At 47.4% G+C, this 26,064-nt stretch overlaps 1 protein-coding gene across 2 annotated transcripts in view; it reads right to left on the bottom strand.

The window, feature by feature from the left end:
• Window positions 1-26,064, bottom strand: part of EYA2 (EYA transcriptional coactivator and phosphatase 2) — a 266,542-nt gene that overhangs the window by 35,657 nt on the left and 204,821 nt on the right. For both annotated transcript variants that reach the window (XM_055306442.1, XM_055306433.1), the window contains one exon: window positions 13,345-13,434. In XM_055306442.1, coding sequence (XP_055162417.1) covers window positions 13,345-13,434 — 90 coding nt within the window. The remainder of the gene's footprint in view (window positions 1-13,344; window positions 13,435-26,064) is intronic.

Consider the following 26,064-nt stretch of genomic DNA (forward strand, 5'->3'; position numbering starts at 1 on the left):
ATTTACTTATGTGTTTTTTTTTTTTTTAATTTTTTTTATTTATTTATTTACGATAGTCATACAGAGAGAGAGAGAGAGAGAGGCAGAGACACAGGCAGAGGGAGAAGCAGGCTCCATGCACCAGGAGCCCGACGTGGGATTCGATCCCGGGTCTCCAGGATCGCGCCCTGGGCCAAAGGCAGGCGCCAAACCGCTGCGCCACCCAGGGATCCCTTACTTATGTGTTTAATCATTATCTGTGTCATTATGGACTCATGGACATTTTTTAATACTTAGAATCCAATAGTATGTTACTTGCTCTAGTACTCAAAGCATTCCAGCTTTGGCCACTGGGAACTCTTTCAGGGAGCTCCTGTGTCCCTCTGACATTCTCCATCATTGTAGGGTGTTTTGAGCCCTTCTGTATTTTCTGGCACCGTAAGATGCTCCACATTTATTAGATGTAATTTCCTGTCCCAGTCCTAGAATCGACCACTTCTCCAAGGAGCCCTGGTTCCTTTTCTTGGAAAATGGTATTAGAACCCAAGATCTGGGTGCTGGGTGTGCTTATTCTCCCAGAGTGTCATTGCTTTGGGGCTCTCTCAGGCGACAGAGCAAAGTCTCCAATTCCTTTTTGAAAAATTGCAAAACATGGTTAGTATATCATTTGCAGGTGTGTTACAAGGCACATGGCAGCCTGATACATGGTACCAGTTATAGTCCAGATCCCTCATTCACCAGCGATCTGAAACTGAAGCCCAGACGGGGCCCAGGTGGAACTCAGGTGAAGAGTCACAGGGCACAGGTGGGAGTAACTGTGGGACTGTAGGAGTGTCCCCCTTCCAGCAGCAATGACAGATTTGTCCGTTTATTATGTGCTTGCAGTCCAGATTTAATTCAGGGTGATGCTCATCTCATAAAATGTGGGGGAGAGCGCCTCATCTTTTTCTTTGCTTTGTAGTTTGTATAAAATGGGGTTTATCCTTTCCTCTAATATTTGGTGGACCTGGTGCCTCTTTTGAGACTACATTCTTAACTACCATTTCAATTTCTCACAGTCATGGATTTATTTATTTTTAAATTTCCCTGTGGGTTAATTTCGGCAATTTACGTCTTCCTGCAAAGTGTCAACTTCATCTAGGTTTCAAGTTCATTGGTATAATAGCGTATAGTATCCTCATAATAAAAAAAAAAAGGAATCTCCCCTGAACTATAGTAATGTCCATCTTTTCATTCTGGATGTTGTTTATCATTTCTATTTCTTCCCTCTTTCTTTTTTCTTCTTAAAAAAAATTTACTTGAGAAAGAGAGAGAAGCACAAGCAGGGTGGAGGGGTAGAGGGAGAGGGAGACGGAGAAGCAGACTCCCCGCTGAGCAGGGAGCTCGACACAGAGTTCCAGCCCAGGACCTTGGGATCATGACCAGAGCTGAGGGGAGACACTTAACCGACTGAGACACCCAGGTGCCCCTCTCTCTTTTCTCTTGTTCCTGCTTGCCAAAATCTTACCTTCCTTTGTGGTCTTTTCAATATTCCTTTTTTTTTTTTTAATAAAAATGCATTTTAAGGCCAGATCATTCTTTGCTTGCATCCCGCAGGCTTTGATCCTCAGCGTTTCCATCGTCGTTCTGAACAGCAAGCTCAGTGACCAACGCTTATCACAACTCTGATCACAATTCTGATTCAGCCGGTGACAGCAGGGGTCTCCCTGCCCGGCTGAGGTCGGATCCCATTACTTTTTGTCCTTGGCTGCCTGGAGACATGAATGCAGGGAGGGAATCTTTGACAAATCTGCTTTAGAAAAATGACTCTCGTCACAGGCCACGTGGACTCCCCGGCCACCCCTTCTCTTTCGAGGCAGGGCTATGTTTAAGGGAGATTGCTTACTGCTGCCTCTAGACCAGCCAGAGAGGGGCCTGCCTGCTCCCCAGGAGGGGGACTCAGGCCGTCTTTCTCGTGTTGTCTAAATGCTGAGCTTATCTGAAGAGCACCAAAGGGGCCGTGGGCTGCGCCGCATTAATGGCTGGTTGGGCAGGATGCCTGCGAGAGCAGCTGGGTGCTGACACGGTGAAATATTATTCTCCGCGACAGGTCCCGCAGAACCCTAAATCAGACGTGAGCAGTCAGGCCTGCCTGGGTTGCAGCCACTTGGGGGGATCCTTCCCAAGGCTCCCCCTCAGGTCCGCGCAGCTGCTCCTGACTCTGGGTGAGGGGTCTCTGAGGCACAGAGACCTTCAGGTCGGTCTTGTTTTTGTTTTTGTTTTGTTTTTGTCAATCTTGTTTCTTGCTGAGGACTCGCTTCTCCCCTGCACTCTGCTGATCTTCCACCTTCCTTGCCTTCCTTGCCCCCTCGGGTCATTGCACAACCTGTTTCCTGGGAAGCGCAGGAGTCGGCTTGGCCTGGGACGAAATCTCCTTGCTGCTCTTCCTCAGTGATCGATCTGGGCCTCCGTGTCCTCCTGTGTGAAAGAGAGATTCAAAGAGCCCTCCCTGGCAGTGTGGTTGTGAGATTTCGGTGAGGAAATGCACGGGTGAGGCCCGGCCCAGGAGCTCGGTACGTGTCCGTGCTGGGCAAGTTAACTTCGTGGTGCCTCAGTGTTCCCATCTGGAAATGGGGTATGTAAGAGTATGTCTGGGCAGTGTAAGGCCTGAATGAATGAGTGCGGTACCTGTCAGCCGGGGCTGTGACTGTGTTTGTTATTCCCATCTGGCCCCCCCACTCAGCTCCTGCCTTGGCCTGCGTCCTTCTTTCTAGAAATGCATTCAGATCTTCTGTCTGTTTCTCTGCTCACCTCCAGGGTGGGGAGTGAGGATGCGGTCACAGTTCATGACGTTTCCGTTGTTGTTATCTGTGTGACTTTTGTTTTGTGTAGACAACGTGAAGGTGATGTGCTAACTCACAGAAGAGCTCTTGTCTCCGTCTTCCACATTTATGCCGGGAATTCCTTCTCCGCTTGCTGCCAGACCTTGCTCGTGTTTCTCCACATGTCCTGGCCACTCCAACCCTCTCTGCTCTCTCTTTCCCTGTGAACCCATCGTCTACAACACCCATCTGAGTCTAGATTTTCCGTGGGGAATCTTCTTTCCCATGCCAGATGGCAATCGCTCTCCCTGGGAGAGGCAGCAGAGCACAGTGGGTGAGCGCTCGGACTCCAGGGCCAGGGCCTGGGTCTGAACACTGCCACTGCCAACTGTGTGACTTTGGGCTGTTCACTTAACCTCTCTGTGCCTCAGTTTCCTCACTTGTAAAGTGGGTGTATGGACTGAACGTCGGTGGCCCCCCCCACCTCCCACAATGCATCTGTCAGAGCCTAGAATCACCAGGGTGGCTGCATTTGGAGATGGGGCCTCTAGGGAAGGAAATATTCATGTTCAATGAGGTCACAAGGGTGGGGCCCTGATCAAGTAGGATTAGCGGCCCTATAGGAAGGGACACCAGAGAGCGCACTTCTCCGTCTGCACGTTCACACTGAGGAGAGGCCATGAGAGTACAGGATGTTCACCTCGGTTGGGGGCTTCTAGCCTCCAAAACTGTGAGAAAACTCATTTCTGTTGTTTAGACCATTCAGTCTGTGGTGTTTGGTGGTGGTAGCCCGAGCAGACTAAGACAACGGGGTAACGATGATGAAGACTATACAAGTGAATACACATAAACTCTTCAGAACAGGGTCTGGTACAGAAGTGCTCAGTAAATGTCAGCGAGGATTACGATTTTTGTCATCATCATTATCATCATCACTGAAAACAAAGGTCACGTCTTACAAATTTAGGACTCCAGAGTTGCATCGATAGCACTTTCTACGATGAGGTGAATATTCTGTTCTGTCCAGTATGATGGCCACCAGCCACAGGCTGCTATTTACCTCAAAATTAGTTAAAATTAAATACACTAAACATTCAAGGCCTAGTTGCAGTAGACATATTTCGGGTGCTTCACAGCCACATGTGGCAGTGGCTGCTGTAAGTGGTCAGAATAGAACATTTAGAGCGTTGTAGAAAAATCTACTGGACGGGACCTGCTCTGGCCCATCGGCTTCCATATTTTTTTTTTTTTTTAAAGATTCTTTTCTTTTTTCTTTTAAGTTTATTTATTCATAGAGACACAGCTAGAGAGAGAGGCAGAGACATAGGCAGAGGGAGAAGCAGGCTCCATGCATCGGGAGCCTGACGTGGGATTCGATCCCGGGTCTCCAGGATCGCGCCCTGGGCCAAAGGCAGGCGCCAAACCGCTGTGCCACCCAGGGATCCCTGCCCTCCTGTCTATTAAACCACACTGACAAGGATGACGAGGTTGCAAACCCAGACAGTGCCTGCTCTTGGAGAAGAAACGGTGACAACACCAGCCCTCTCCCACACACTGCACCCGCCTGGCTTTTGATGGCCTCCATTCCTTGTCTCTCTCTTGTCCAAACCGAGAGCCCTCTTGATGGAATCTGGAAACACTCCTAATGACACCACCTGTGAAATCTGAGCCATTCAACAAGGTCGAGATTTTCAAATTTATTTTTAACCAAAGTTACAGTGTCTTGAAACAGAAATACTGAATTATTGTTTTAAAACAACAGGATTTGCATTTTTTAAGAGTATAGGTCTTGGAGTCCAGCAAATTCTGGTTTGAATGGGGCTTAATACTTTTTTAAAAATTTTTATTTATTTATGATAGTCACACACACAGAGAGAGAGAGAGGCAGAGACACAGGCAGAGGGAGAAGCAGGCTCCATGCACCAGGAGCCCGACGTGGGATTCGATCCCGGGTCTCCAGGATCGCGCCCTGGGCCAAAGGCAGGCGCTAAACCACTGCGCCACCCAGGGATCCCGGGGCTTAATACTTATAGCTGCTGTGAGCTTGGGCAAATCTCTCATCCTAAATTTTAGTTTCGTCATCTGTAAAATGAGGGGAAATATATATGATTGGCTGCACATAGTTGTGCACAAATTTCTGGTATCTTTGCAGGTGAGGACTCTACATGCACATGATGATAATGAACATTATTATAATAAAATAATACTAATAGCCATCAGTGATATTGTGCTATTATGTCCTAAGTGCTTTATATATATCAATTCACTTAATTCTCAAAGTAATCTTATGAGGCAGGTATTATTATTATTCCCATTTTGCAGATGAGGACAGAGGCACAGAGAGATTAAGTAACTCACCTGAGGTCACACAGCCTGTAAGTGCAGAGCTGGGCTATGACTATGAACCTAGGCCATCTGCTCCAGAATGTTGCTCTCAATCATTGCCTCATATTGCCTCTAATAAAGGCCCAGTGGACGGGGGGAAGTTTGCAGCTCATCCTTTGGCTTTCTGTACCCATCAACGTCATTTCAAAAAGTATCTATAGAATGCAACCTCTGTGCCAGGTGTTTGGGTTGGGTAGGCACTTAGTAGAATTGCTTTGTGCTTCCTGTCAAGCTGGCTGCTTTGGCTGCCAACATTTCCTCCTTCACTTGCCAACGAAGGAGAGCCCAGTGGCCCTTGAAGCCAAGGGGGCCCCGATGCGCCCTGAAGGTAGAGTCTCGGGGGTCCAATAACAACCACCCAGTGGGTCCGTTCCCAAGTCTGGATCTGGACTTGCTCCCAGGGACTTCCACATCTCAGGAGGTTTCTTTTTTTTAAAAAAATTTATTTATTTATTTATTTATTTATTTATTTATTTATTTATTTATTTATTCATGGAGAGAGAGAGAGAGAGAGGCGAGAGACATAGGCAGAGGGAGAAGTAGGCTCCCTGCGGGGACCCTGATGCAGGACTCGATCCCAGGACCCTGGGATCACAACCTGGGCTGAAGGCAGATGCTCAACCACTGAGCCACCTGGGGTGCCTCCTGGTTTCTAAGGCTTGATGGAGACCTTTCACTGCTCTGGATCATGGGACAAACGGTTGCAGGCCTAGTTACACAATCTTAGCTGGGCTTGTTGAGTGCCTACCCCGTGCCAGGCACCCTGGGTGCCCGCGCAGGTAATCCTCGTACAGCGGAGGTGAGGGCACCAGGGTCACGGCTTCATGCCCTCCGTCTCTGGGCTTACAACAATCTACAAGATATGTTCTCATCCTTGTTTTACAGAAGAGGAAACGGAGGCCCAGGAAGTTGAAGTCACCGTGTCTAAGATCATCCAGCGAGCGGCACAGTGGGGTTCAGACCAAAGCCCGTCTGACTTCAACGCCGGTGCCTACGCCGCCGCTGCCTTGTTCGTCGGCTGTTTTCTCTGCCGTGAATGTCATGGTTCTCTGCCAACCTTGCCTCCCCACTACCGCATTCATCCTGGGGTGGACGGGGGAAAGAGCTCTCTCTCTTCCCGCAGGCAGTTCCCGCAGTCATCCAGCCTTTGGACGGGTGCAGACTGGCTGCTGCATAAATGCCGGGGCCTCCGCAGCCTCGGATGCCCCCCGTGGGTACGAATGTCCCTCATTGTGGATGAGCGTGGCAGCCGGGGGTCTCTCAGGGCTTTGCTTTCTTCCTGCCACTAGCAACATATCGAACCAGCCCCCAGGGTGACCCGTGCTCCCCGCCTTCCAGCCTATACCTGGAGGGTGTCTGGCCCTGGGCAGAGAGCTCTGAGGGCTCCTACTCACTCCAAAATTCCTTTTCACAAAGGAGCTGGGTTCTAATTCAGCTCCAAGTATACTTTGTTTAGCCATCTCTTGGTTTTACTGGGTTTACAGGGGGACAGAAAAAGAGACCAAACTGTTCCATCTCCCAAAGCTACAAGGCTGAATTTTGGGACAAATCCTAACCTTAGGGTAATGAGATCCTCCCACCAGCCTCTCTAAAGACGTAGACTTGCACACATACACATATGCTGCATTCATGTTCAGGGGTTCATGTGCCCTTAATAGATGGAGCATGACCTGAGCAATCACTCTTCAGCCATAAATTCTGCAAACTGGGATTTGTCTCTAAGTTGCTGAGGTGCCTGGCTGGTACCTCTGATATGCATTTTCATCTAAGAAGGTGAAACAAGTTAATAAAAATGATGTGTCTGCAGGAGTATTAACTTCTGCTGCGTTGTATGTTCTCCAAAGATACCAATCCATCTCTTGCCTCTTTACCTTTGCACCTGCTATTCCCTGACCTGGGAATACTCTTCTCCCACCTGTCTCTCTCCTGTATTTCCTCCCCAACCCCCCAGCAAATCCTTACTCTTTCTTTAATACCCAAGTATCTCCTCTTTGATGCTTCCCGTTTCCCTCATCCCAACCAGAAGTCTACTTAATCACTTCCTCCTTTGGGCTTCTGCTGAGCCCCCTTGGGAATGTCCATCAGAGCAGTCCTACACCTGTCCTGTGATGGCGTGTTACATGTATGTCCCTTACCAGGAGGTGGGCTCCTCAGGGACAGGGGCCACACCTGGCTCATTTCTGTGACCAGAGCCCCTGGTCCATAAAAGATGGGGAGCAGGTGTTAATGGGAGGACTACAAGATGGCGGGAAGAAAGGAAGGGAAGGAGGCCAGGTGGAAGGAAGCTAGGGAATACATGGAAGAAGGGAGATAGAAAATACATGGATGGGAAGATGGATGAGTGGATAGTTGGATGGATGAGTATGGGGGGAGAAAAATGGATGGATGGATGGGTGGATGGATGGATGGAAAAAAGGCTGGGTAGAAGATAATGATGGGCTGGAAATAGAGGTGGATGGAGGGAAGGAGGGGGATCAAAGGATGGATAAAAGAATGAAGAATGGAAGGAAGGAAAGAACAGATAAACGAGGTTCTGGGGGTGGGGAGGGAGAGAGAGGGAGAGAGAGGGAGAGCGAGAGAGAGAGAGAGAGAGAGAGAGAGAGAGAGAGAGAGAGAACCCAAGCTAAGGTAGAAGCAGGGGAAAGAGGGAAGACTAGGAAAAATGGGGACAGTGCTGTCTCTAATGGGGCTGTGCCACGCTCTCTTCACCCTGGGGCCATGCTGACTGGCATCTCCTCCCCTGCGGCCTGAGCCTGGAAGTCAAAGCCAAGAGGCCTGGGCTCCCCAGGGCCTCCGCTCAGCTGGGATGGAGGCCGCAGGGCTTGGTCCCGCACCAGCTTTGGCCGGGACTCCTGGAGCCCGCTCAAGTGGCAGCTCGGGAGGCTCCCCATGAAAGGGCCTTCAGGGTGAGCGCAGCTCAGTGAGCCCCGAGGACAGTTTCCACAGCTCTGGAGCCCTAAGCACCTGAGTTTCAATCGAGCCCGCATCCCGTCCTGCAACCCAGCCAACATTTTGGGCGAGGGGTCCTGGCCAGCTTGTACTGCACAACAAGCAGCTTCTGTACCAGGCCGAGGTGGCCCGGAGCCAGGGAGCCAGTTGCAGGTATTTTTGCCCAAACTCCAGCAACGGGAGTCATCATCTTTGCCTTATCTCTGTGTCGTGGGCATTGTTTCTGAGATTCATTGTAGAATCAGGAGTTGGGCAAGCTGGTTGTCTTCTTCTAGCTCATGGTAAAATAAATGTCTAATGATTTAAAAGAAAGAATTTGCCCTCGGACCACGAAGCCCCCCTGCACAACCCCATGGCATGCACGGCACCCCCCTGGACGGAGAGGCCCAGTCATCGGCTCCGTGCGGGCAGCTTTCATCTGCCGTCATCATTACAACCCTGGAAGGTCGGGGCTTTTCTTTTACCTTCTGAGCAGATGAGGGAACTGAGGCCACAGGAGAGAGAGAGAGACAGCTGCCCCGGGCGCACAGCCAGGCACTGGGGGGAGCCAGGACTCCAACAGGCCTTTGGCAGGTGGAACGGATTAGAAGGTGCTGGCCCTAAACTTGGGACAGACGTCCAGGAAAGCCTGGGGGTACAGATGAACTTGGCACCTACCCTGTCTCTGACCCGTCCCTGTACCTCAAGATTCCTGCCTTTGAGTGCTCTCACAGGGGGGCCTGGGTACCTGACTTGACCCCACTCAGATGCCTGCTTCCCCCCCATGCCCACTTTGGTCTGTTCCCCAGGCAGCGGGAGGGAGCCTCTGAACCCCAAGTCAGACGATGGTGCTCTCCTGCTTAAAACCCCCAATGGTTTACTGTCACTCTGAGAATATCATCCAAAGCCCTAGGATGGCCCAGGGCCCCACGTGATCTGCACCCACCTCCCACTCCCGCTGCCCACCCCCGTCCCTGGCTCCTGCTCCGGACCCGTTTCAGGAACCTGCCGACTTGTATCAAGCCTCAGGGCCCCAGCCCTCTGTCCTCTCTGTGTGGCACGCTCGCTGCCTGGATATCCACACGCACCACCCCCCTCACCTGGGCATCTGCTCAGCTGTGACAGAAGCCTTACCTGGCTGGACCAAGTGAAATAGCCTCTGGCCTGTGACCATTCAGGGCACTTTATGTGACATTATATATTTAGTTGTTCATTTTCTGCTTCTCTGGCTGGAAGGTCAGTGCTATGAGGGCGGGGATCTTTTTTTTTTTTAAGATTTTATTTATTTATTCATGAGAGACACAGAGACACAGGCAGAGAGAGAAGCAGGCTCCCTGCAGGGAGCCCGATGTGGGACTCGATCCTGGGACTCTGGGACCAAGCCCTGAGCCGAAGGCAGATGCTCAACCACTGAGCCACCCAGGCGTCCCGAGGGTGGGGATCTTGCTGCATATTGTTTGCCACTGAATCTGCAGCACTTAGGGGAGGGCCTGGCAAACGCTAAGTTGCCCCCCAAACACTGCTGCATGCAAGAGCTAACTCCCTTATTTATAGATGGCACTGCGGGCTCAGAGCAGAAGGGGGGGTCCTCTGACTTTGACCCCTAAACCCCACCCTTCATGCAGGAGCTGGTCTCGCTGGCCTCAGGCAGGCCAAGCCCGTCTCCCAAATCCCAGTGTCTCCCTGGGGAGCCCCGGGAAGCTGCCCCCTGGATTCTGACAATGGCTTGCAAAAGCAAGCAAACTGTTTTCACTTGTGTGAGTCTTAACTCGCCCATCATGAATCATGGTTTCAATTCTGCCCAGGTGCCTTGGGGGCTTCTGGCACTGGGGGCATTTTTGAAAAAATTTAGGGAATAACACCAAACTGGCTTCCCTGAGTAGCTCCAGCTGGTAATTAAATCCTTTGCCAAGAGTTGTGACTTCCACTTGGGGGCCAGTGAGGACCACAGAGGGGGCAAGACTGGAGATATTGCCTTAAAACCCCCTCAGCCCAGCAAAATGCCTGGCTTGGAGGCTCGGGTTCAACCCACATGGATAAAGTGCGCACTATGTGTCTCGCATGTTTACTGTGTGGGACTTCAAATTCATGTATCTACCCGTTGATCTGGTATCTCCTATGGGGTGTCACAGATACCTTAAACCCCATGTGCCCACGACAGGAGGGTGGGTTTCCCAACTGTATTCCCATATCTGCCCATCTCAGAGAACGGCACTGTCACCCTGGTCAGGCCAAGCCTCCCTCTACTCCTCTCTCTCCCTCATGCCCCCATCCAACTCATAGGAACCCTTTTGGCTTTACCGCCATCCTGAAGCCCACATCCTACCACTTTGATCCAACCCACCTTTTTCCTCTTGCTTGGACAACTGCAATAATCTCTTTATTGGTCTCCCAGCCTCCACTCTTCCCCTCCTAATGCCCATTCTCCACTCAGCAGCCAGAGTCCTTTTAAAACATAAACTAGATCATGCAGCTTTTCCTATTTTATGGTCCTTGGCCCTACGGTTGTCCACAGCACTTAGAATAAATTCTGATGTCCGTGATCCACTCTGATGTCCGTGACCCATGTCTGGCCCACACCTTCCTCTCCAGATTCATTTATCGCAGTCACCCTTTTGCTTTCACTCATTCATTACAGTCACTATGGCCTTCACACTACTTCCCACCTCAGGGCCTTTGCATACGCTGGTCCCACCTTTCTAGATTTTCACCTAGCTGGCTTCTGTTATCATTCAGGCCTTGGCTCAAGTGTCACTTCCTCGAGAGGCCTTCCCTGCCTCCCTCGAGAATGATGATCCCCATCTACCCCTTTTCCCCCATCACTACTATCACATCTCACTGTTTTATTTTCTTCCTGACCTTTTCATTAAATGAACTTTCTCATTTATGGATTAGTTTGGCTGTTTCCTGATGAGGCCCTGGGGATTGAAAGTGACGCAGCTGTGGTTCCTGTCCTCATGGAGCCAACATTCTAAGGAGGAGATCTCGAGAGACTGAATCTACCCTGGACTTTTACAACTAGCCAATAATTTCCTTTTATTTCTTAAAACCTTTTGGGGTTTATTATTTGCAATCAACTGACTCTTTATGACATTAGGCCCCAGAAATGCTTGCTGAATTCAGTAGCCTTGTTTTGTTGTTTTGCTCATTAGTTCTCTCCCTCTCTCCTCCTTCTTTTTCTCCAAGACATGAGAGGTCATCGTGAAGGGGGCCTGCGTGTTGCATCTGGCTGAGGGACAGTCCTGGGCTGGATACTCATGGAACCACCCGATTCGCCCATGTTCTCTTTTGTCATCAATGAGGTTCTACATAGATCCTCTCTTTGATTCCTCAGAAAGTTGAGAATAGAGCTGCCCCATGACCCAGCAATTGCTCTACTGGGTATTTACTCCAAAGATACAAATGTAGTGATCCGAAGGGGCACCTGCACCCCAGTGTTTATAGCAGCAATGCCCTCAATAGCCAAACAATGGAAAGAGCCCAGATGTCCACCGACAGTGAAAGGATAAAGAAGATGCAGCACATATGTACAATGGAATACTGCTCAGCCATCAAAAACAACGACATCAAAAAAAAAAACAACAACGATATCTTGCCATTTGCAATGACATGGATGGAACTAGAGAGTATTATGCTAAGCGAAATAGGTTCATCAGAGAAAGACAATTATCATATGATCTCACTCATATGTGGAATTTAAGAAACAAAACAGAGGATCATAGGGGAAGGGAGGGAAAAATAAGATGAAATCAGAGAGGGAAACAAAACCACAAGAGACTCTTAATCATAGGAAGCAAACTGAGGGTTGCTGGAGGAGAGGGGGGGGATAGGGTAACTGGGTGACGGGCATTAAGGACAGCATGTGATGTGATGAGCACCAGGTGTTATAGAAGACTGATGAATCACCGACCTCTAACTCTGAAGCCAATAATACATTATAAATTAATTAATTGAATTTAAATTAAAAAATAATAAATACAAACAAACCACAAAAAAGATCCTCTCTTTGAAACAGATGTTGGGCAGAGAACAATTCCAGTTCACAGATAGGAGGGCTGAGGCCCAAATGGGTTGCCCAGGCTGGAAAGATCACAAGACTGACCATTTCAGCAAGGGTGTCCTCCTCTGGAATTCTAGGACCTCAGACCAGAAGGGAAAACCTGTATCCTTTCCTAATAAATATTAGTCACACTCGGGCCAATCAAGCCAGATCTGAATTCATAGCCTTCATATTTCTACTTCATAGGCTAGTTCCAGGAACTTTTGATTCCAGAAGAAAAATAGGCCTGCTAAGATCAACAGGAGTGTTCTTTCATACGCAGTATGATTTAGGTGACCTTCATTTTTCAATCAGGTAAACCAAGAATGCAAATACAATTTACAAAGCCAGAAGATCCCCACATTAATCCTCTTATCAACCCCAAAATGCCTTCTTCACCTTGGAGAAAGCTGCTTGTTCTTCATCAGAGGTAAGTCACGCATTGTATTTCCCTCCTTGCTTTGGCTACCAGGGAGCTCAGGGATGAACTCTCAGCTTCACTGCAGCAGTTGGCCCCAGCTAGATTTTTTGGTCCAGGGCCTTACCCTCATTTGTTACTTAGCTTTCTATTCCTTTGCCTTGCTTTAACAGTTCAATTTTAAATATGGTTTCCATTTCAAATTCTTCTCAAATCTTCCTGCCACAGGCTGGGTATAAACAGAGGAATTAAATTGATTTCTGACGCTGCCCTCCCCCTCTCTCCTATCTCTTTTGCCACTTGCTTCGGGGCATGGGAGCAGATGCTAAGTAAGCACAGTCCCTCTGTTTGCTCTCTCTCTTCGTAAAACATGTTTTCAGGGGAATGTAAATTGTTTTTAAAAGCTTCCATCCTGGCCCACTGCTAATTATTACTGACCCAGGAGGATCTGTACTAATTTGCCTTAATAAACTTATTAAACAGCAAATTTCAGGAGGAAGAGACGACACAGCCCTTATTGGATTAGCGCAACTGCCAGTGGACATCACCGCCGGAGTGGAGAGAAGACCACTGGCTGCACTGGGAAGCCGGAGAGATCCGCTGGCCAAGTGTGTTTTCAATAAACTGTCCTGGCCACGGTTTTGTGCCCTCTTGGGGGTTGTCAGCAGAAGTTTCTAGCCTCCAAAGGAAAAAGGAAAGCCAGCAAAGAGAAAAGGCAGTGTCTCTTCCCCTGAACCAGACACAGGTCATTAAACACAGTGACTACGACACGGAATGGGAGGGGAATGCCAAACCTCCAGGTCGTTGAAGAACAGATGCGTATCTGCAAGGTTGAAGATCATTTCCTCCATCATCAGGCCGATGCGCACTGACGTCGTGGTGTCCTGGCAGAAAGAAAGGACAGAGTCACCTGTCAGCCAGGCTTCTTTCTTTTAACCCCCACCCTTGCTGAAAGGCAGCCACGGTCATTCCTGATGGGCTCACATGTGGCCTAGGCTGTGTCTCCCCGTGGGGTCAGGGTGATGATGCCAGACGGCCTCTAAGATCATATTTCTAGATGTTCCCGGTTTCTATTTGCCCTCTTTAGTACTGCAGTCTCCCCCAAATGCCCCTGCAACTGTAGCTGTGCTCAGCATTGCCAGATCCAGGAATGGCAGCAATAAAGGGGAGTCCGTCCCAGCCTTTCTGCTTCCACGGAGGCCTGGAAGGCTGCAGGGAAGCAGCTTGGACTATGTAAAACCCACTGGGAGAGCTGACATGTTGGTTCTCTCTTTATTACAATCTCTGTCTGGATGCTGTCTTACTCCTCCTGGTACATGCAATAACACTGTTATCTCACCACAGAAAATTAATTATAAAAACAAGCACACAAATAAAACCCCATCATGGTCCATCCATAGTGCGGAATACTAGGCTGCCATTAAAAAAGTCAAGTCATGTTAGAGTTACTGATGTGAAACTACCACCAAGACATTAAGTAACAAAAGCAAGTTGTACCACAGGAGAATGTGTGAAACCCAACTGTGCAATGAAAGGGTCCCTTCTCTCTCCTTCTCTCTTACACACATGCTGTGGTAGACTGCATGACAGTTCACCCATATTTGGGGTCCCTTCCTAGAGAGCTCCTTGTAGGAGGATGATCCACACCAGGGATTGGCACACTACACCCATGGGCCCAACCTGACCTGTTGCCTGTGTATGGCTCATGAGCTAGACATGACTTTTTACATTTTTTTTTTTAGAGAGATACAGAGATGTGCATGCAAGTAGGGGGAAGGGTAGAGGGAGAGAGGAACTTTAGCAGGCTCCTACATCCAGCATGGAGCCCAACGCGGGACTTGATCCCGTGACCCTGAGGTCATGACCTGAGCTGAAATCAAGAGTTAGACAACTCAACCAACCCAGCCACCCAGGCGCCCTAACTTTCAACATTTTTAAACAGTGTATTATCCATGGTTGCTTTTGTGCTTTGAAGGCAGAGGTGAGCAGGAGCCACAGAGACTGTATATCCTGCAAGGCCTAAGATATTTACTATCTGGCCCCATGCAGGAAATGTCTGGCAACTCCTAATATACACCCTCCCTGTTGAACTCAGATGTGACCATCGGACTTGTGTTGGCTAATGATATGTGAGCAGAAGTTATGTTTCATTGCTGGTTTGAAGCTTTAAGGTTAAGTGCATGCTTGGTCACGCTCTCTCTTCTCACCTCACAAGACTAAATGTTCCAGAGAAAAGATAGTGGGGGTCAGAGCTGCAACAGATCAGAATGGGCAAGTACCATAAAAGAGAAGTAGATGACATCTGGGGGATGCTTGTTACTGCAGCATAACCTCACCTATCCTAACTGATACACATGGTTCGATGGTTCTCAATTCTCAGTGTACACTGTAATGACTGGGAGCATGGAAAAATCCTGATGCTCAGGCTCTCTCCAGGCCAGTAAAATCAGAATTTCTGAGCATGGGGTCCAGGCTTTAGGAGTGTTGAAAGCTGCCCACCCACCTGATTTCAAGGTTATGAGGTAGCCAAGGTTATGAACCATTGGTCTAAGAGGATACACAACATTTAGTAATATTCCTAGTTAATATCTATTAAGTGCTTTCTCTGTGCCGCTTTACAAATTAACTCATTAATTCATTTAATTCCCACAAAGACTTACAAGCTGAGTATTAATATTTTCTCATTTTACAGATGAGAAAACTGTTAGGTAACTTGCTCAAGGCCCTGCAGCTAGTGAGTGCTGGGATTGGACCGGGTCATGTGGCACCAGCAGCACTGCTTGTGAGGAGGACCTGGAGGGGCTGGGGTGGCAGGAGGCACGAAGGGGACCTTGTACTGTCACTCCATACACGTCTTCTCCTCTTTGAATTTTTCAGGAGGCTGTCTTATTTCTATTGTAAAAATAAATAATTAATGACATAAACCCTTCTCGACCCTTAAAAAAAATGGGGAAAAAATGTAGCTGGTGATCTCAGCTTCACACACACACACAACTGTGGAGAATCAAGCCCAGGAACACAGTCATTAGGTGCAACACCTCATTAGGGCCCCCAAAGCCAAAGCTTAGCATTCCGGGTCCTGGCTGGAAGGCAGGAGGGTAGAGTACTCAGCAAAAAATGAAGAAAAAATGAGGAAAACAAACGTTTCAGGGGCAACCGGGGAATTGGTGTGTGACCCGGGAGAGGGTTTTGGGGGGTGTTTCCATACATTAGTCACCCCTCAACCACCTCACCCCTGCATGATTGCCTGTTCCTTCTTGGCAAGGCCATGCACCTAACCACGGATGAGCAGCCCTCTGCACGTTAGACGAGATGCAAGAAGCTGCCCTCCACATTCGTTCGCTGAAAGGATTTATGTAGAAAAATGTCAACTCCCAGGCCGCACATAAAACAGGAAAAGTAATTATCGCATATGGAATGGTCTGTCTGTGAAAAGTATTTTGTATAGTGAGAAGAAAGCAAATACTCAGTATTGATACAGCTGAAATTACGTCTTATCGATACTGGCAGGATGTGGGGAGGAAGTCTGTGTGTGTGTGATGGGAGCCAGGGTGAGGAAAGAGAGCTAAATTCTCATCTTCTAGTTTGGGAAGCTGGGGAGCATGCCTAATGTGGAAAGAAAAATCAAGAAGTAATAACATAAGCAGGTTACTTAGAAATTTGGAGGTAAGTATCAAAAGAATCTGGAAGGGTTGAAAGTTGTTGCCTGTAGGCAGAAAGAAAGGGTGGGCGTGGGGTCCACTGGGAACGGCTATTTCTCTTAACACTTTCCTTTGTTGAACCATGTGAGTTTTAAACTCTACGCACATATTTCCTGGATGAAAAAGACCTAAATTCAAAAAAGAAGGGAATATACTTACTAAATCCACTTCCCATTATCTACCCTAGGGAAAAACCCATATATATGAACAAGGGACATGTAAAAAGACGTTCGTCACAGAATTGTTTGTAAATAACAAAGACTGAACAATTTAGCTGTCCAGCCAAAGGTTACTAGAGAAACAAGATGTAGTATATTCACTCGGTGGAAAACTAAATTCAGTTGAAAGAAATGAACCACATCTCCACATATTAACATGGACATATCAAAAAAATAATATTGAGTGAAAGTAAGTTTTCCGAAAGTTATATACTGCATGTTATTGGCATTTACTAGAAACATATAAAATGTTACCATGTACTTTCCATAGGCACTTGTATATTTATAAATATCTGAAAGGATATACCCAGAGTCAGAACAATAATTATTCCTGGAAGGGCAGAGAGGAGGGAACAGGAATTAGAAGTAAGGATGAAAGTGAACTTTTGCACGAGCTGGAATATTCTAAAATGTTTTGAAGGAGAAGGGATTCACATACTTATAATTAAAAATTAAAACAAAATTTTGAGGTGCCTGGCTGGCTCAGTTGGTGGGGCATGAGACTCTTGGTCTCGGGGTTATGTGTTTGAGCCCCAGGTTGGGTGTAGAGATTACTTAAAGATAAAATCTTTAAAAAAATTAAAACAAAACTTTAAAGACGTCCAGATGTTTCTGAGGAGAGCCTTTAGAATGCCCATCTACTCCTTGAGAATTCGTATTGTTTCAGGTTTTCCTAAAATCTGCTTGCATGCTGCCTGTGGACTGTTCTGAAAACAGGTGGGACCTCTTTTCAAGGAATTTGATAAAAATTAGCTGTAGAGAGGTGGAAAAGTCTGGAATAGCCCAAGAAAAGCACAACTGTCCCAGGAGTTAAGCAACACAGAGTGTGACCCTGAGCCAGACCACTTTATCCAAGTAGAAAATGTTTTTCCAGGATTGCAAAGACTGAGAAACTAAGAAAAAAAAAAATTGGTGGAGACTCAGCATTAATTAATGTGAAACACATCCAGAGCGAGGGCAGGATGAAAGCCACCAGTTCTGTATTGTGTTGCCTGCTGAATATGTTCCTAATATATTCCATAAACATGCCACCTTGGTCCTGTTGGCTGTAGTCACTCTGCGGCTCAGAGGGGGATCCCCTGTCTAACACGTCTCCCTGTCAAATAAAGCCTAGAATAGGGAAGACTTCATGCCATGCTCTTCAGCTAAAAACAGGCCACCGACCCACTCAAACCTTTCTGACCCTTCTACTGCCCAAGACTATGGTGAGGTTTATGGGGACACCTACTCTGGTATGTAGCAAGCCCTCCCCAAGTACTGGTCGTTGTCAAAATCCCACTTCCCATCCCACTTCCTCGAACCCTGATGCAAAGAACCTGTTTCTGTAAACCCAGCAGAAACCCCCACATCCGATGGTACTTTATGAACACCACTTCTTAATCACGACACACTCTTTGGATTAAAAAAAAAATCAGCTTGCTTAGGTTAATTTCCTAAATAAGCAACAGCAGGGAAAGATTGTTTTTAAAAATGATCAATATAAGTCAGACGGGAGAACTGAAAAAGAATTTTTTTTTTCCAAAACAGGTTTCAATCTGTAACTTGTCCATCAAAGGGTCGTGCTGGGGGCTGGTGGGGTTGGGTGGACGGAACATCATCTTTGACTCGAGAGTTTGGGGGTGGTTTTTTCTCCGTGAAGGGATAAATGAAAGGCACTACAGGTTTTTTTTTTAAATGCGTCTAACGATCTATGAGATTTCTCAGGGTTCACATTTGACATGGTGAGCTGTGCTGTGTGTGCACATTCGTTTAGGAGGCTCCAAGCCTTAGCACTCGGCCCCAGGGGGGATGCTGTGGACCCTGCTGCAAGTGTGCGGCCTAATTATTACACATTCTTGGTGAAGATCTCTAACGAGAGGAGGATGGCGGGGCCTTCCTCCACAAGGGCCACTCTCAGATCTGCCTCATGGATCAGTAAGTCAGTTGTGATGTGTGGTTGTGTTTCCCAGATGGATGGGATATGGTAAGAACATGAACAAGAAAGTCTTTCCTAAAAGGAGTTTAATCCGATGTCAAACCAACGCGAACGAAGAAAACAGCATATGGATTCTGGGAGGTTTTCCAATTCTGAACACAAAAGTTACTCAGGTTCGTTAAGATGACAGCGGCTGTTTACTACCAAGTGTCTCCATCGTGCCCAAATTTACAAGCTCCTCCCCATTTTAAGCCCTATTCTTGGAGGTCTACTTCCCAATCCTTATGGATCAGGAGGTAACATTTTCATTTCAAAGGAGTCCAAGTATTTTTTTTTTTTGAGATTTTATTTATTTGTCAGAGAGACAGAGAGCAAGACAGTGCACAAGCAATGGGACAGGAAGAGGGAGAGGGAGAAGAGATGCTCTGCAGAGCGGGGAACCCAACATAGGGCTCGATCTCAGGACCCCAAGATCATGACCTGAGCCAAATGCAGATACTTAGCTGACTGAGCCACCCAGGTGCACCCGAGTCCAAGTTTTTACCATAAAGTTGTTTAAATGAATCACAACTGCACCTGCCGGCTATAGAATTCCTTCTCTGAGTTTACTATGTTTTCTGTTTTAAGCATGTTGTTCTTTGGTCGTAGATGGTTCCAATGAGTGTTTCAAAGAAGTGAGATCCACACACTATTTATTAAACTTCACAAAAACCCTTTGAACAAAAGGCAGACACACCCTAATCTTGTCCTGAAACCTTAGGTGACTGTGGTCCTTTGGGTACTTTTGCAGCTGAGTAATAATATTTACAGCTAATCTCTGAGCACTTTGGAGTAGATGTTAGGAGAGTGGGTTCCCAGCCAGACTGCTTATGACCAAGGCCAGTTCCACCTCTTACCAACTAGATGACCCTGTACAAGCTACGCAACTTCTGTGTGCCTCAGTTTGTCACCTGTAAAATGGGGTGACTCACCTCACAGGGTTATTATAAAGATCAAATGGGTTTTTCAAAGGGCTGGTTATCATCTTGTTAGTGAAAGTTCACTTTAGTGGCCAGCATTAAAAAAGAAAAAAAAAAAGAATGGGAGAAATACTAGAGAATCTGTGGCCCACTGTCTGTTTTTGTAAATAAAGTTTTATTGGAACACAGCAATGGCCATTTGTTCACTTAATGTTTATGGCTGCTTTTGTGCTACAATGGCAGAGTTGACAGTCACTACAGAGCCTAGCCTAAGTCTAAAATGCCATTTCTTCCAGAGGCAGCTTTGTGACCAGAACTCAGGTCTGATCTGACATCAGATTCCATAATCCTCTGGTTATGTCATGCTGCCTGTGACAGCACCTTTGCTCTGAGGAAGTGTTTGCCTTCCATGGTTCGGCTGCATGACTGGAAAGAAGTGTAATGTCTCCCCTGGAATATCCAGATGTACCAGGCCTAGTATCTGGTGGTCTCCCCTGAGCTGAGCCATTTTAGTTGGTTTCCCGTGGGGTCCCTGCCATGAAGATCTGGAGGCTGTCTGCGCAGGAAAGGGTTAACGCGACAGGCCTGGGCTGCTGAAACTTTGCGCCTTCCTAAGAAGGTCCATCTTCAAGCCTGGCCCCTGGTTGGCTCCTGGTAGATGAGCTCCGAATCCTTGGGTGGTGCAATCCTAGTTGATGCTAACAGTGGTGAGTGCCTGTTGTTGTTCTGGGGTGTTCTGGGGTGCTGGAGTCTGAGAGGCTGAGGTGCCGGACGCTTACAGCATGGACCCCAATAAGAGCTGGACACCAGGGCTCAGGTGAGCTTCACTGGCTGGCAACACTTGGCATGACTTGTCACATCCCCTGCCAGCATAATTCAGTGGAACATCTGGGATCTACTTTCTCTTGCATCTTATTCCATCTGCCTTTTCCCTTTGCTGATTTTATCTATCTATCATCTATCTATCTATCTATCTATCTATCTATCTATCTATCTATCTATTATCTATCATCTATCTATTTAGAAAAGATTTTATTCCTAAGAGACAGAGAGAGAGAGGAAGAGAGAGAGAGAGAGAAAGAGAGAGAGAGAGAGAGAGGCAGAGACACAGGAAGAGGGAGAAGCAGGCTCCCTATAGGGAGCCCGACGTGGGACTCGATCCTGGGACTCCAGGATCATGCCCTGGGCCGAAGGTAGACGCTCCACTGCTGAGCCACCCACGCATCCCTCCCTTTGTTGATTTTAACCATGTCCTTTCACTGTAACAACCTGTAACTGTGAATATAATAGCTTTTCCGAATCCGGGTCCTTCTAGCAGCTCATCATGCCTGAGGGTGGTCCTGGGGGTCCCCAACACAGGGTCTTCATTAGACACTTTGAAGAAATAGGGCAGCAGTATGATATTATGGAGATACCTAATCTCTCTGCGAATGAACTGTCAAGTCTGTAAATAAGCAATTATTAATTTTTAGTAAAAATAATACCCATTATTGGCCTCCCAGGAGGATTTCATAGCCTAGGACTGGCCAGAACCAGAGTGACTGGTTCAGGGACGGTCATGTGGCCAATGGGAAACCATGAGAACTGGCTCTAGGACATTAGCTACTGGGAAAGCGGCCCCTTCTTACTCCTGGGGTGGCTGAGCAGTCGACCCGAGGCTGGAGGATGCTAGCAGCCATCTCTGCCACCACACTGGCAGGGCTCCCCTGACAATGCACATAGCTTCATACAAAATTATTTGGGGACTGGATCCCACTGTTCCTGAAGTCTGTTTCTGGTCATAATTGGTTACACGAACAGATAAAGTTTCCTTTTTGGCTTAAACTAATGTGTGTTGAATTTTTGTCACTTATAATCTAAAATTCTTGACTCTGCTTGCCATCTCCCCATGTCTGTGCAAAAAAAAGGGAGTTCCCGACATTGCCAATGTCCAATGGGCAAGCTCCAGTGATTCTATACATCTGAACAACGACCAAGTTTTGCCAGGCAGCACTTTAGAAAGACTGGATGTCTTGTCTTTGGATGACACCCCTTGACAGCCCCTCCCCAAGGTGATATAAGTCAAGATCTGAGTTATTATCTGGTCTTAGAGCATCAATCTCACACAAGCACTGCCTAGTGAGGCAAATGGCTCCCTGTGAACGGCCACCACAAATTATCTCCGCCTCACAAGATGTGCATGCAAGTGGCCAAAGGCAAGGAGCTCCGAGAAGCAAAAATTGCCAGGAGCATCAGCCATGGAGTTAGAGGGACCCGAGTTCAAATCCTGGGGGCTGCCATTCCTGAGGTAGGTGACCCTGCATGAGATGTTCACACTCCTTGGGCCTCAGTTTCTTCATTTGAATACAGTCAGTGAGTCCCTCCCAGGAATCTTGTAGGATAATGCATGTGCTGTGACCTGCTCCTGGTGCTTAGGTATTATTAGCAAAAAGCAGCAGGGTTCAGAAGCTTCCATTAGAAAGCTTTCCCTGCTTGGAAATTCCCGTGCAGTAGTTTAACCTGGTATTTTCTAGACCACGGTCATACTCATTACACCTTTGGAAGTTCTGTCCCACTGCAGGGCAACTGTGCTAATTTAACATTTTCCTTTAATTCAGCTCAAATGCATGCAGGTTAGAAACAAACTTGTTATCGTGGCGTACGTAAATGGCAAATCCGTTCCACTCTCGTTACCAAAGATAGGCAGATCTGTTAGGTCCCTGTGACCACGTTTTCCAGCTACTAGACGCCACCTGCCTTCTCTACTGCCACTTCAATTCTTCCTTCTGTTCTCGTATCTTCTACCATGTGCTCCAATCTCCTTCCTCCCTCTTGTGAGGACCCTTGTGATGACACGGGGGCCACTGAATCACATCTGCCATAGAAGGCGGCAGGAAGTCACAGGTCCTGGAGACTGGGATGTGGCCATCTTTCAGGGGCCACTGGCCTGCTTCCACATCATGCAATGACACAATCACAAAACGCTGCTATTCTGGGTCCATCATCTCCTGTACCAGGTTTTAAGGCAGTGGTTCTCAGCAGAGGTGGCACATCCTCCTAGAGAGTAGTTTGGCGGTTTTCGTGGTCATAAAAATTGGCTGGGGAGGAGGCAGGGGTGGGATGAAGTAGTGGTATTTGGGAGTGTGTGATAGGGATTGTGATTTATAATAGGAAACATGTATTTGGTTTTTCTCCCCTTTCCTGGCACAGAGCTCCTAAAACCCTGGAGTTTCCTAAGTGATGAGAGCACTAAGGATGAACTGGGTGTCTTGTTATTCAGAACCAGTCCCTTGGACCACAGTGAGTTTACGTTAATGAGGTGACTCTTGGAAAGCTCCTAAAGATGGGGGCTGATTGCCAGGGAAACCAACAAAGGATTAGAGGGCTGGAACTTTCAGCCCCACTCCTGACCTCTGGGGAGAAGGGAGGGGGCTGGAGGTTGAGCTCAATCACCAATGGCCAATGATTTAACCAATTAGGCCAACGTAATAGAGCCTCCATAAAAATCCAGTTCTTCTAGTTGTACAGAATGGCTCCTGATTTTCCTCTCTTAAGGCAAATCTTTTATTATTATTTTTTAAGATTTTATGTATTTATTCATGAGAGACAGAGAGAGACAGAGAGAGAGAGAGGCAGAGACACAGGCAGAGGGAGAAGCAGGCTCCATTTGAATTTTTTAAAACTCAAATGCATGCAGTTTAGAAACAAACTTGTTATCATGACATAAATGGCAGGGAGCCCGATGTGGGACTCGATTCCGGGACTCCAGGATCACACCCTGGGCCGAAGGCAGGCGCTAACCCGCTGAGCCACCCAGGCATCCCCAAGGCAAATCTTTTAAATGAGAAAGAAGCAGGTACATGTATCAGGTTCCTTCACTGTGTTTTCTATTGTGCTCAGGCACATACTGAAATACATAAAGTCTTAAAAAAAATCTCTTTTCATTATGTTACATTTGCAATGTTATATTCCTTTTTTTTTTTTAAACTAGTGAGTCATGGGTGGGCTGTATTATTTAGATTTTTCATTTTAGGGTAGTAAACGAGGCATTTTAAGTTATTTATTTTAAAAGAGGCTTTGAAGAAAAATTAAAAAATAAACAAAAAAGGGTTTTTGGATGGGGTGATCAAGTTGAAATCTGCTTTAGGAAAATCTGGCAGCCAAAGTAGTGACTCACATTCTGATGCCAAGTGGAACCACTCTGTTGACTATCCCCTACTGAGATAGGGAAGCAGAAGAGACTCCACTTTAGAAAGGCTCCATCTGCTGTGTCTCTGCTAGGCCCCACGTACTCATGCTGTACGTCTCACCTGGCATCTGAGTAAACCAAAGAAGCCACGTCCCTGTCCCAGCGGGGAAGCCTGAAAAGTGAATCATTCTCTAAGTTTCCTCCTAGGCCCCCAAACACCTGATAACAACTAAGAGCTGGATCCCGAGCTCGAGGACACTGGCTTCGAACACACCTCAGTAGACACTGGCATTAACACCCCTGCCTTCGGTGGTTTATGAAGGTGAACCTGTTGTTCACCTGACTCTCACCTTAGATGGGACCCTACCCCGGATTCCCGGAGGAACATCTACCCTGGAGCCCTTTCCAATGCAAACCCCAAACCCCAAGCGGCGGGGACACTCACTTCTCCTTTTCGGAGTCTCTCAGACACTCTGTCCACTATACTCTACCACTTGCACTACAGTAAACTCTGCTCTCACTTCCTCCTGCCTCGGTTTTGATTTCTATGCTGTGCAAAGCCAAGAAGTCTCTTGGCTGGTCCTGTGGGATGCCCTCTGGGTCCCTGGGCCCGGCCTGGCTATGTCCCCCCAATGTGTTTCGTGGCAGTCTACTCTCTGGGTGGGGGTGGGAGGGAGCAGAGCCCAAGTGGCTGCAGTTCACAAATGCACCTGACCGCCTCAGGACTTCACTTTGTCCTTATACCTCAGTTTCCCAATTTCTTCAAAAGTGAGGGATTAAGAGACATTTCCTCCAAATACTCATTATTAGAGCCCTCCTGGTTTTTGAGTGCCTGCTATGTGCTGGACCCCATGCTTAGTGCTTTACATTATTTCCAAGGGGCTTTTAGTCCCTCAACAGGAGAGGAAGATGTGAGGGAGGAAGAGCTCAAGTGCATCTGTGTGTTGGGCTACATATATAGATAGTTGGCTTCCCGTCTCCCCCAGATCTGGGGTCTATGAGGCAGCCAGAGTGCCCTTTTTAAGACAAAAATCAGAGCTGTTCTTCCTCATTTAAAATCCACTAGCTTCCCCTGGCTCTCTGAGTAAAGCTAACATCTTTTATTGGTCACCATCTACTTCTCCTCCCCAACCCACCTCTCTGCTCCCTGAACTTGCCAAACCTGCTCTTGCCTCAGGGCCTTTGCACTTGCTGTTCCCTCTGCCTGGAATTTCCTTTCCCCAGGTGCTTTCATGGCTGGCTCCTTCATGACATTCAGTTCCTACTTTCAGTACCGGGTAAGTCTTCTCTGATCATTCCATCTAAAGTAATCCTGATGCCAACCAGCTTACTCTACATCCCTTGCCCTGTTGCAGTTTTCTTTTCTTTTCTTTTTAATTTTTATTTATTTATGATAGTCACACACACAGAGAGAGAGAGAGCCAGAGACACAGGCAGAGGGAGAAGCAGGCTCCATGCACCGAGAGCCCGACGTGGGACTCGATCCTGGGTCTCCAGGATGGTGCCCTGGGCCAAAGGCAGGCGCTAAACCGCTGCGCCACCCAGGGATCCCCCCTGTTGCAGTTTTCAATAGCATTTATCACGATCTGAAATGAGATTTCTTATTTATGATTTTTGGTGCCTCTCCCTCAGCCAGAAGGCAAGCTCTGTGAGAGCTACTGCTGAGCCTGGAACACAGCCCAGTAAACAGCAGGTGCTCAGGTAAGTATTTTTTTCAGTGAATGTATGAGTGTATGTGAGCTTTTACATAGATTACCACATTTCCTCCTCAAATCATCTTTTCCCTGTTTTACAGATAAATCAAGATGCAAAGCAATGAAGTGACTTGTCCAGGGTCACAAGGCTAATAAGCAGAAGAGCTGGGCTGCAAACTCATGACTATCTAAGAAAGTCAAAGTCTTACCCACTTTACTCATGGACTACATCTTCATAGGAACTAATATAGCATAAAGTATCTTATTCCAGAAAAGAGGCTTAAGGCAGATTATACTCAGCTTTTTCTTTTTGTAAATGCCTGATTTAAAACTGTTGATGTCTACTTTTAATGAAATAAATGGTTCGTTTAATTAAATTACACTTGCAAAGTTGGGAGAAATGACAAGCAGCTGCCATGTACAAAGCAGCCCTGACTCTTTCCTCAGGTCTCAGGCTGGCTTGCCTTTCTAATAACTGCTGGGCTTCAGAGAGGATAAAAGGAGAGCCCAGGGGTGGGAAGGGATCTCCCCTTATTGCCTCTGAGCATTTGTGCCTTTCATTTCCTGGACTTGATATGGAAAAGCTAAGTTCCCCAGTAAATCCCTCATTTCTCGGCTGCCCTCCTCCCCACCCCCAAGGCCAGGCTGCAGGAACGAGACACCTTGGCTGAGATTGGAAATCAGATCGCTTGAGCCGCCCCTAAAGGGTTCCGAATCCTTTCTTTGCCCCTAGCCTTTTCCCTCACTTATTGGCAGTCCATAACTTTTTAGGATGTCATTGGAGGAGTCAAAAAGGAGGTATGCTGCGGAAAGATTCATTTTGGTCACCAGCTTTAGGGCCTCATTAGTGGTCCGTTAA

This window comes from Nyctereutes procyonoides, unplaced genomic scaffold (assembly GCF_905146905.1).
Source record: "Nyctereutes procyonoides isolate TBG_1078 unplaced genomic scaffold, NYPRO_anot_genome, whole genome shotgun sequence".
In the NCBI taxonomy this organism is placed as follows: domain Eukaryota; kingdom Metazoa; phylum Chordata; class Mammalia; order Carnivora; family Canidae; genus Nyctereutes; species Nyctereutes procyonoides.